At 38.3% G+C, this 12733-nt stretch overlaps 1 protein-coding gene across 1 annotated transcript; it reads left to right on the top strand.

Moving 5' to 3' along the window:
* The first annotated feature begins 4688 nt into the window (after positions 1-4688).
* On the top strand, positions 4689-9048 carry rpe (ribulose-5-phosphate-3-epimerase). Its single transcript, XM_053329064.1, has 6 exons — positions 4689-4859; positions 5209-5288; positions 6098-6237; positions 6480-6614; positions 8177-8263; positions 8370-9048. The coding sequence occupies exons 1-6, from the start codon at positions 4738-4740 to the stop codon at positions 8490-8492; spliced, it is 687 nt and encodes a 228-aa protein (XP_053185039.1). The 5' UTR covers positions 4689-4737; the 3' UTR covers positions 8493-9048.
* Positions 9049-12733: the final 3685 nt, after the last annotated feature.

Raw genomic sequence — 12733 nt, 5'->3', positions numbered from 1 at the left:
TCCCAAGTGTGTACAAGAACCTAAGATAGCAGTGAAACTCGCTAAAATCACACATGGCCCTGTCTTTAGTTTGTCTGTTCTGGGCTAATGTAGAAACATGGTATTGCAACATGAGGGATGCACCCTATTTAGCTTTGAAGGGTTTATTCTAAAGTAAGGAAAACACAATGGTTCTTATTTTCATGGGATTGTATACGAGTTAAAACAATTTTATGAATATTATATTCCATTTCTGCCAAGTCTGTTTCATTCAATTCTACACACAGGACCTTTAATTAGCAGCTCAACAAATTGAAACTCCTAGAAATGGCAACACCTTCTACATATGAAAATGAACTAATTTAGTAGACTGGGAATGGAATTGATTAGTCTTTCAACTTTTATCAGCATAAGCTCCTTGCTGAAGAGACATATTTAATTGTCTCTACAGATGACTGAGATGCAGGAACGCATGTAACGAGAAATCTTTCATCTACATGCTCATTAGGATCACACAGCATATATTTCACAAGCCACGAAAGAGTAGAATATGTAAAGTACATAGGCCTACACACATTTTTGGATCTTGATCATCCAAATAAAATCAGTGAGTCTTGCTGTTAAATATCTGGAGTCGCCCAACTCTATCTCAAAGTAAGATATGACTATGTTACAGAGAGGCGAAACTTAAAGCTCACTCTACAATTAAAGACTAAATCACTTTTACATGACTTAAATTGCATTTTTATATAGCCTACTCTATGATGTGCCACATCTGCACTGTATAGATCAATCTCCTCAGGAAAGTGCTGATGTCAACAATGAGCAATGGAGCACAGCTTGACAGCAGCCTGAAAATGAATATAAGTCACATTCCTCCACAGTTCCTCCTCCACTAGACCGAAAAAAAAGGTGTCTTAAATGGTGCTTGGTGTTATAGCTGTTTACAGTAAAGGTGAAGAATGTGGTTAAGTGTCAGCTGCAGAAAAAAGAAAAACCCCTCTTAAAGACGAAATACAAACGTGTCGACCTTGAGTGACACTCCCAAACTTTCTTTTATTCATAATACTCCCTAACTGTCACTTGATTAGCTGCACCAAAATCTTCTCCCATCGACTATGTTCTCAGGAATCAGAGAAACACTTTCTACAGATAGGCATGGAGGACCATTGTATGGCCAGACTTATAAGACTCAGCCCCTTGCAGATACAGCCCGAGGCTTTTTTATTACCTTTCTTAGACACTCTCGAGGCCCCACTTCTCTGTGTCGCTAACTTATTCTACCTCAACCCTACTGCAAAACTGCATATATCATCTTCCTACGACATGCCACCATGTGTTTCCATCATTGTTGCAGTAATGCAACGCTTGGGCAAAACTCATAAATGTCAGATTTTGTTTAACCAATCTGGGTATGTGAGTGAGGCTCTTTGTGGACTGAGTCTCAGTAGAGTGCTCAGGGGAGAGTTTTTAAAAACGTTGGCCTTCTGCTTCTCATAAATCACAACAGCTTACACACTTGCCAGAAAACATTCAAACTACTTCAGAAGACAGCGAGTCCAACAGAAAGAAGGTGACAAATGCATCAGGCAAAGAAGAATAACTCAAACAACACCACACTTCATATGAGACCAAATTTCAAGTATGACTTATTCAGACATTATGAGACATCTGGGACTTTGAAAATATTTTCTTATCTGAAAGCTGCTGACACAAACATGTCAACTAATATCACATGATCAAATCCATTGAGGATCACAGCCATGATATGACTGGATTGGATGTGGCAGGTTTTATTTATCAAAACTTATGGAACTGCATTGAAAAAATTAAAATAAAGAATTTCATACAAACAGATATTAAAGAAGATTTTGGAACTTGTCTGTTACTGTGTGTGTATGTTACTTTGTTTAATTGGTTGTTTTTAAGTTGGTGTCAGGTAACATGGGGCACTTATTTAATTTTTGTGTGAGTCCTTATAGTCTTTTTTTTCATTTCTGTGAGAGGTTTTCTTTCTTTTGACGAATAACTTTCTTAAGCCCAGACAACTTCATATCATTGAATACTTGTGTCACATATCTTTAACAATCTTCTTCTCACTAGCTGAGAAACAGATTTTCTTCCATGGGGGAACAGTCTATCCCGATCTATCATACTGAGTCACAAAGAATGATGGTTGCAGTCTAACAGATGCATTAAAACATAACATCAATGGCTAAATACAGAAAGCAAATAAAAGCAGCAAGTATGCTAATGGAAACTGATAAAAAATCCAAAAGGTTTATGCCTTTTACATCAGTTACCAAACTGCGCCCTACATTTCTTAACAAAGTGTCCTAAACACAATGCACCCATTACAAAACTGACCTGTATTTCCTAATGAGGTCCTATTGCTAAAAACAACCCTTAGCAAATCTGGGGGTTTAGTTTGGCTGTTATGACTCGGCAAAAATGTCACCACCAGAGTAGAGGAACATAATAAAATTTTTTCAGATGTTGCAACTTATTACCATTGCCAAACACATTTTTGCATTCTGATTATTTTTGCACCATGGAGGCAAGCTGAACTACAGTAATGTACTGTAGCTTACTGTAGTTTGCCTACAACCTTACTCAACACCCTGCAGCTCAAATGAATACACTGGTAGGAATGAGACAAGAGTTCATTACCCATTTGAGCTATACGCCATCTAGTGTCAAGGAACAGCTATTGTCTTATTATAAAGGTGTGACGCTGGAGAGTAATGTCAAGCCTCCTACTGCAACTTTGAGTATGACTGTAAGTGAGAGCTGAAGATAAGCGAATTTTGGTGTCTTACCATACACAGTGAGACATAACACAATAACTGAAAAAATTACAAATATTCAATGAAATTAGGCTCTGTATTAGACCGAACAAAGGTAGACAAAATGTAATAGCAATGCAAAAATGTATGTTCTCTCTGAATACTTTCTCACTTATATCAAGTTTTTATGATTTATCTCTATTTGAGGATTCTTGGAATTTCTCAAATAATGAAATCTAATTTTCTGTATGTTTCCCTCATTATAAAAGCTTGCCATATAGGCTACACCAGGATTCCCAAACTTTCTAATGTGTGACCTATTACAATGAAGGAAGGAGTGTCTATTTGTAACCCTTAACTTGCAATGTTCCCCTCAACCTTCTAAGACTGTTTCTGTTAATTACAGGATAAAAAGGGCAAAAAGAACATCCAACAACCCACAGGACCAAGGCAAAATGTAGAGGTCTTGTCCAATACACAGATAGGCCTGCACACAAACACATTTGTATAGCACTGCAATTTTTTCTGTCTTGTGCCAGATTGATCTTGTGACCTATGCACTGCCCCCTTTGTACTATATGACAAAATCTATAGCAGGCCTGTTTTTTTTCTCTGAATAGCTACAAATTTGGACATTGGACGTTTCCTGATTATGGGAAATAAAAGAGTGGACCAACTAGTCAAACAAGTTGTGCCAGCAGCACTGGGATCAGGTTATAAGAGGAAGTCACCTACATATACTATAAAACAGAGTGGGTATTGAGAGAAATAGGCAAGTAAATAGAAAAAAGGAGGAGTGAAAATAGGCCACAGAAACCTAAACAGGACTCTCCACATTATAATAAATAAATGTACTTGCAGAAAATGTACATCAGAAATAAAGGACATGATGGAGGGATTGGCAAGATTAGGACTAACAGGAACATCTTAAAAAAGGCATACTGGAGTGTGGTGAAAGTGGATAAGGCAGGAAGTGTCTTACAGTGGTGGAAGAAGTATTCAGATTGTATGCTTAAGCAAAACTACCAACACAGCAAAACACACACATGTAAAAATACACCTTTACAAGTAAAAGACTACATAGCCTATAGGCCTATCACAAATATTAGCAGTGAAAGAAGTTAAAGTATTGCAGTAAAAGTAGTGGTTTGGTCCTCTAACTGATATATAATTATATGACATTGTTAGATTATTAATATTGGTATGAAAGCAGCATGTCATTGCTGCTGTAGGGGGTTGCTAGTTTGAACTACTTTATACAGTTAGCTAGTTATGCCCTGTGGTTCCCAACCTAAGGGTTGGACCTCTTGACCCAGTTACAGAAATCTGTTTTCAGTTTTTTAGAATTTTTCCTCTAATCTTTGATCCTTGGTGAAATATTGGATCATTTGAACTTTTATTGAAATGAAACCATTTGAAACGTTTAGAGGGAAAATCACTATTTGGTGGAGCTGTTAACAAATAGACATCTGAAATGTGAGTCTGACTACACTGCTTTTTGTAAAACGTCAAAAGCCAAAAAGGTTGGAAATCACTGGTTTCATCTTTAACAATTTGTTGCATTTTAAAAGCTTGTTATATTGCGTCAAATCTCCATCTGATAAACAACTAACTACAGCTGTCAAATCTATAGTGGATAGAAAGTACAGTATTTCCCTCTGAAACATAGTGGAGTGGAAGTATAGCAGCAAATGGAAATACTCAAGTTAAGTACAAAATTGTACTTAGTACAGTACTTGGGTAAATGTACTTAAATACTTTCCACCATGTGTCTTGTCAGCTTTCTGAAGAGAACAGTAGGAAAAATCTGACAGGACATTGTAGGAGATAACAAATACCAGAAGGCGGCAGTAACGCAACACCAGGGATGGAAGCTACGATTAAATCCCAAAGAAGAAGAAGAAGAAGCATAAGCAGGGATAGAGGAAGAAGAAGTAGAAGGTTGCATGCAGACAGTAACATCAGTAACAGCATGTCTTACAATGCAAAGATCGGTCCGTCCATCCTGAGCAGCGACCTGTCCTGTCTGGGCAGCGAGTGTGTGCGGATGATGGAGTGCGGGGCAGACTACCTGCACCTGGACGTCATGGATGGGTCAGTTCATCAGTAGTTAGCTCGATTACCCGATTCAAAGTTCAGTGCTGGAGAGCTAAAGTTGGCTAACATCAACAAGCTAAGCTACCCTGTCAGAAGTTAAGCTGGGGGAGACAATGTTTATGTAACTGGATTTTATGTGGTTTATCAGTGGGAAGGTTTTCTGTTTATGTCTGTCAAATATCACGCTGTCACTGAACCATCTTGTTTTTGGCTGCTAGTTTAGACATTTATCTTCCTCGTTACTTATGCAAGACGTTACTGTGTGTGCAACTGTTTGTGCAAGATGGGTTACTTTCATCACAGCTGCAAGTTAATGTTTGGTGTTTTTTTTCCTTCCCTTTTGCAGACATTTTGTCCCTAACATCACATTTGGTCACCCCATGGTAGAGTGCCTAAGGAAGTCAGTAGGCCAAGATCCTTTTTTTGGTAAGAAGAAAATAAAACATTCCCACATAGAGCTGGGCAATATGGATAGAATCAATTATCATGATATTTTTTGACAAAATATCTCAATATCAATAATGTGACAGTACTGTAGGGATGACAGTTGGTGCTTTCACAAAATATTTAAACAATGAGATTTGTGATAAATAATCATCAGTATTGTGGATAGATAAAAATAAGTCTGGTAAGTTTAGAAACTTGCATCACTTCACTGCAAGGCAGCCTTTAAAATCAGGAACACTTAGGCTGCATCACTACATTACAATAAAATCTAAGACAATATCTAATGTCATATCATGACATCGAAGTATTGCCCAACACAGCACAATGTATCACTTCAATCTACCATCACACATTTGGGAGGCAAGCTCTGTTGGGAATCTCAAGTCTGGACTGAAAACTCATATTTTCTTAGTATATTATGACCTGTCCTGAGTTCACTGGCTGGGAACTCAAATGACTTTTTTTCTCCTTGGCAAGTTGTTACCCCAACTCTGTTCTGGTTATACAGTCTCTATTTTTAAATTAAATTATTACCTGTGTATGTGTCAGTGTGTGTGTGTGTGTGTGTGTGTGTGTGTGTGTGTGTGTGTGTGTGTGTGGGTATACTTTTACAAGTCGTGGGTTTTTTGTTGTTTTTATTAACTTGTAAAGTGTACAGAGACTCTTTGAGTGCACTTGAAATAAACCGAAGTTGAATACACTTATCTAAAAATAACTTTTAATTATGCATTAGAACTGAATCATGAAAGCCTCTGCTGTGCAGTATTGTGACTGTGTCAGTGTTGCAGACATGCACATGATGGTGTCTCGGCCGGAGCAGTGGGTGAAGCCCATGGCTGCAGCAGGAGCCAACCAGTACACATTCCACTTAGAGGCCACCACCAACCCTGGAAACCTCATTAAGGAGATAAAAGAGAGTGGCATGAAGGTGAGAAAATGCTGCTGCAAAACAAGTAGACTGCACAACATGTAGGCTTGTAGAGCGTAGAATATCACTAATCAGTAAAATAATGATTGAATGAATGTTTACATGTATTTAAGAAACCATATATGGTGTAAGCTTCTCTAAAAAAAAATTTGAAACTCTGACTGAAAATGTATATTTGTATTTGTACCAGATTATATTCATTATTTAGTTTATCTTTCATACTACCACTGTGGATTTTGTAGGTGGGTGTAGCCATAAAGCCTGGTACTACCGTTGAAGAGCTAGCACCCTGGGCAAACCAGATCGACATGGCTCTGGTCATGACTGTTGAACCTGGCTTTGGAGGACAGAAGTTTATGGAGGACCAGATGCCAAAGGTAAGGATAAAATAACAATAAAACAACACAAACTACAGCTTCAAAGCTCAGTGCACAATAAATCTGCACCAGTTTGATACATTATCAGTATACATACAAGCCATCTAAAGGTGCTGTGTGTTGTTGGTTTATACTGTACCTCTGTTGTGGTCACCTGTTATTTTGAGACACTATGTGATTTATACAGTAGAGTAGATGCAGCCTATTTCTTATTCCTTAGACACTAAATATACAACCGAAACACAAATTTTGCCCACAACTTATGGAAACTAGTAGCATGACAAGGTTGTCAAAATTATGCGGAAACAATAAGCATGTTAAGCTCAGTGACTTATATCACTACTACTGGCCAGTTGTAATGTCCCATTTATAGCTAACGTTCCTTAATGTTTTCTGGCAAAAGAAGAGTGAATTCAAACACCTGGAGGTAAATGCACCAACTGTTAGTATATTCAGTTTAACAGTTTAAACATCTAAGTGGAAATTTACATGTCACTAAATGAAAACCAGTTACACAACACAACCTAGTTCTTGTGTACAATTGTGTTGATCCTAAATATTTACATTTACAAACTGCCCGGGGCTAACTGTTGTGCAAGATCGCACATTGAACCAACTGACAAAGATCAAGTTAGCTTGCTAATGCCTCACCCATTTTGATTGAAGAGTGAAAGAGGTAATATGGAAAATGGTTGACATATCTGACCTGACACATAGCATTCCACAGACAAAAAACAACATTAAACCTCCAATTACCAAACATGTCAACAGCATGAGACTAAGTGATCAAATCTGATATTACCCTCTCACTGTAAACTGCATGGACATTACTATTCTAAAGCACATATTCCTCCATGTATGCTGATATAAATAAAACTAAGTCAAACATACATTCACAAAGGACCGACACTTTATTCTTTCTCAGGGCACTTAAAACGTATTGTTTTAGAAATTGTGGTAAAGCTTTTATGCTACTAAGCTCAGCTCCCTTTACCCAAAATAAATGCTGGAGAGCTGAAAAAATTATAATTACATATCTCAACAAAATGATTATTGTCTCACTTTTCCACATGTGAGATGTGCAAATGTTGGAAGACAAACTAGTTTCTCATACATTTATGTGTAATTGTAAAATTACAGAGTAACATTATAAAAGTGCCAGGTGTTGTTAAGTTTCACTTTCACAGTGATGCAAGATTCCAGTCTGCAGTTGACGTGCCATATAATATTTTGGTAAACCACAGGACGACACAAGATTATATAACATAAGTGTGTCAATAAAGAAGTTTCAGTGCTGTGTTGTTTCTCTCACTTTCAATTTTTTAACACGAGTGGTAACGTTGGTTTGATTTGTACCCGATAACATCTTGAAAAGAAGCACCTGCTCATCAAAGCATGTTTCTCCCCCCCCCCCCAGACTATCTTTTAGATCTGGTCAACAATGGAGATTTAAAACAACACTACTGTGCTGCTTTATACTGTCCTGATAATATCTACTAAATGTATTGTAACATGGTGTTGACCTGGTTTTGAGCCTGTTCTTTGTGTTCCTGTGTGACCAGGTGAGCTGGCTGAGGAGCCAGTTCCCTTCATTAGACATTGAAGTAGATGGAGGTGTTGGCCCTGACACCATTCACAAGTGTGCTGAGGTAAGGGATACAAACACACGTATCAGCCTAATTTTACAAAAACAAAAAACCTAAAATTATAAAAGGAGTTTCTCTTACAATATGTTTATGCTCATATTCTCTCCAGGCAGGAGCCAACATGATTGTGTCAGGCAGTGCTGTGATAGGTAACGACGACCCTCGTTCTGTCATCGCTCTTCTGCGCACCGTGGTGGCCGAAGCAATCCAGAAGCGCTCGCTAGACCGTTGAGATGTGGAGTTTTTTCTGTGGAAGTCCCCGCAGCAACACTCTACCTGCCTGTCTCAGTGATACACCACAGCAACCAGTGGAATGGACTTAATGTGGACATTTTTGGGGTAGAAGTTTAGGTGTGTGGTCAGAGCAGTGGGGCTTTTGTGGAGGGGTGTGCTGATGGCCAAATCCAGGTCACTTTGATGTGAGTGAAACTGCACTGTGCCTCTAAAAACAGTTTGAACTTAATCCAGTACTGCAACAATCTCCTCTATGAACAGTTAACTCGAAGTGAATCCCAGCTTTGGAACAACTGTGCAAAGACCGGAGCTGAGGTTACACTGATTTCACATCTTTAAACATTCCCAAATATTGTTTTGACTAACACTGTAAGTTTTAAAGTATGAATTAAGTGTGGAAATAAAATAGCCTCAGGAGCACTGTTTAGTTATCTTCTGTGTTGCAAGTCATTAAAATCATGTTTCATACATCGTAAAACGGTTCTGGCTATTTCACTGTACACTACTGAAATCCTTGAGATTTGGTTTTGCGGATTAAAAAGCCTCAACAAGAATTTCTTTTCTATTGGATTCTTTGCCCTGGACTGCAGTTCATATTACCCAACAGTAACAAAGTGTTGGCAGATGTGTAGCAAATCACTGAATGAAACTCATGGATTTTGTCTTTTGTGGATGGAAAATGGCCTGTCATGATACAATGTAAGACTAATTCTGACTGGTTGTGGAAATAGTGACTATTTTGAGATTAAGCAATCTTGATTGAATATGTCTAAGATGTGTGTAAGAAGAAAAAAGACCCATGTAAGATATTTACTAATGATAAACATGAATAATATGCAGTATATGCTTACTTTTACTGCTGTTTCCTTCTTTGTGCACTAGATGGCGTATTTGGACACAAACCCTTAATAGTTGGTGGGAATTCCCAGTTAGCGTAAGACATCTTATAATTAAATTGTAAGCATGTATTATTAATTTGTATGCATGAACAAATATCTCACACAGCTCTAGATTAGAAATGCAGTGCTGTAATCAATAATGCATCCAACATTGATGGTGTTAACAGAGCCACTAACAGTGCAGCAGAAAATTGGCCACAGAGTGAGAGCTACACTGGTTCTGTACTGAGAAGATGGTTTTGGCACCATTACTTAAAAATAAGCTGTGTTTTTGCACATGTGGAGACTGCTTTTTTCAAGGTTAAAAAGCCCATTTTAGTCAAGTGAATCGTGGATCAGTGGTGCCACTGACCATTTAAATGGAATAGGGAGAAATTCTGTGAAATCTATTAGAATTTTCAGGAATCAATATGTAATATCGCATTCTGACTGCAGTCGAGCCCTTTTTGCTGAGGACACCCAGGAAGACTAAAGACATGTCTACAGTATCTCTCATTTCCTTGTCTCCTGTAAGGATCCCTCCTGTCAATGAGAATCACCCATGACATGTTTCAAACTGCAAGCAGGTCGCCCTCAATAATGCATCATATGTCTGGGAGGCAATTCACAGACAGTTAAAATATTGATATCAAAAATCTGTATTTTTATTTAAACGTCAGATATAATAGTACATAATGTCATCAGGAGAATGATTTTGCCCGCTGGATCATAGAGGTTTATACGGGGTGTGTGTACATGTGACAAGAGAGTTTGTGTATGATACATGTGTACATTATCTCCTCTGACAGATTTCTGCTCTAATAGATGATGACAGGCATTTTGTATGCCAGTATCACTGCTGCTTTGCAAAAGATAGGGACACAGTTCAGTGTGAGGGAGTCATCAGCACCTACACATGCTCCACACTCTTTAAACCATGTAGCGCTCTCATTACCAGTTAATTGACAGTTCTCCCTCCTTATCCTGCACTGTTTACACATCATTTGTGCATTCATTATAGTATCATAAGTGCAGAGAGAGAAATGTGAGCAGAGAAAATGGTGACATTGAAAGACACACATGCACCTCACACAGCGCCCTAACTTATACATCAAAGTCTCTCATGAGCGACGTTCTGCTCTGGTGCCATGACAACCAGATCCATAGGTACTGTCATTTGCTGTTAAAAGCAGTAATCGATTGGGGAGGTCAGGGATATAAAGTAAAATAGTCAAGATATCCATCAGTGCTTGGCCTTTACTTCCAGTCACACGTGTATAGCTTAGGTCTTTGACAGCATGTCACTGAGCATGTCTAAGAAAACTTGGCGCATACACGTGCACATGTACAGGGTAAGGTGGAAAAGGGAGACATCATATATTGCAATTCCATAAAAGATTTTATGCCAAAAATGAGTCAGACAGAGATCATGTAGAGATTTTGATCTTCAGAGCACTGCTGTGAGGCAATGTCTGTCCTGTGTAGAGGTGTGTGGAGACTTCAACAGAGTGCCACAGGCTGTTCAACCACACTGTGATGGACAGATCACCAAACAGTAGGTCCCTCTAAAGCCTGTTTGTGAACGCCGGATTACTCAACCACCGGAACACACACCACCAACACAGTGAGCAGTTATGCCTGGTTTGAGTAGGTGTAAAATCCACATCTGGAAATTTCTCTTCTCATTCTGATACCAGTATCTTTAGCCATATTTCTGATCATGAGAGATGAATCCCTGGATGAGGAACCATTGTATAAGTTGTCAAATATTCAGTGGGCTTTTCCAAAGATACTGTTTGAAGTAGCTGTTCTACCCATGGGAGCATGATTTAACATTTCCTTTTTTCCCCCCTCTTGCTCTTTCTGCAGCCATTACTTTCCCCCCCCCCATCTATTCACTGCAGCATTTCCTTTGCTTCCACCATCCTTCCTCTAGGGATAATTATATAGTAGAATTATATCTTTCTGCTTTTCTCTTGGTTTTCAGCACTGAAGGCGCATTAGTGAACTCTTTCTGCTTGCTACTTCTCATTCATAATTACTTGGCATCCCACAGGAGAAGAAGATGCACATCGCTGATTAGCTCACTGTTGTTACCACCTTTACTTATGCATAAAGCCCTCATCTGATTGAGTATGCATAATCGTATTAACAATTAAAAAACAACTTGCCTAGAATACATTACAAAATATTTCTTTGCTTTGCCCTGCAGCAAGGTGGGTTATATTGTACAGTATACATGATGGATAACTGAGCTTGTTATACACAGAAGGAGATAGAGTGTAACAGGGCAGCTATTGCCCTCGTTGCTTCTCAGCTCCTTGTGTCAAATGCCTAAGGCCATACTACTGTGGTGATTATATTATGATCTTTTCTTTTATTACAGTTTACAATTATTAATTTGATTGTATAGATCTCTTATAGCAACAATTGCTTGACAGTGAATTGGATGGATTTGGGAAATGAAAGTATGCGCTCCATCTTAGATATGTTAATGCCAGTGTTTTACTGAATCTATGCCAGGGTTGGCTCTAGGTGTTGTGATATCAGTGGGAGGTTGACATTTGTGGTTTTGAGTTTACTGTTTTGACTGTTGGACCTTGAGATTTGGTATAGGCTCACAGGATAAACTGTAAAAACTTTTTGATTTTGAATGATCATAACTAGAAGAAGTAATGACATCCTCATCACCTCAGCTGTACTTGTGTTTCTTGCTGTAACCATTCCTCCTGTTCATACTGGGCATTAAGAGATCCCTTCATCACGCACTTACAATGTAGCCTAAATGATGAGGTTCAAAACCCACAGCCCTCTTTCCATGCATAGATATATTTCATAATTTATTTGAAATTAATATGAGGTTTAAGCTGTCCAAATTAGTCAAATCAAGTTAATATCTTTTAAACCTCAAGTCTTTTTGTTACTACCACTGCAGCTGAACAAGAAATCCTTTATGAAAAAACTGTAACTTTAGAAGATCCACTTAATTTGAGTAACACAAGATAGCTGGAGCCTCCAATTATCTTCACATAAGCTTGTGTGTGTCATGTGAGATGAATGATTAAAAAAGTGTGGGTGAAACTTGGCAGATATAGCCTTGATAAAAAATGTGCAAATTTGAGTGCACAATTAGTGTTTTATACTCTTGAACCTTTTACTTGTGACCTGGCATGACTTCAATCAGTCCCTCAAATGAAAGGATACATTCACAGTTTTTCATGTCTGTTTTAAAACAATAGGCAGGTTCCTGTGTGACAACTGACACTGGTTTTGCTTGCTGTAATAATTCCTTCCTCCTACAAAAAGTTGCAAAAGCAGCAGCAGCACCAACCGGACATCCTCAACATCACATCAGGGATTT

Source organism: Scomber japonicus, chromosome 11 (assembly GCF_027409825.1).
Source record: "Scomber japonicus isolate fScoJap1 chromosome 11, fScoJap1.pri, whole genome shotgun sequence".
In the NCBI taxonomy this organism is placed as follows: Eukaryota; Metazoa; Chordata; class Actinopteri; order Scombriformes; family Scombridae; genus Scomber; species Scomber japonicus.
This window is presented reverse-complemented; position numbering and strand designations above follow the sequence as displayed.

Excerpts from the sequence above, each read along its gene's own strand:
- rpe (XM_053329064.1), top strand. The coding sequence starts at position 4,738 with ATGTCTTACAATGCAAAGATCGGTCCGTCCATCCTGAGCAGCGACCTG. Across the intron at positions 6,238-6,479 it reads TAAAAGAGAGTGGCATGAAG|GTGGGTGTAGCCATAAAGCC; the intron begins GTGAGAAAATGC and ends TGGATTTTGTAG. Across the intron at positions 6,615-8,176 it reads TGGAGGACCAGATGCCAAAG|GTGAGCTGGCTGAGGAGCCA; the intron begins GTAAGGATAAAA and ends CTGTGTGACCAG.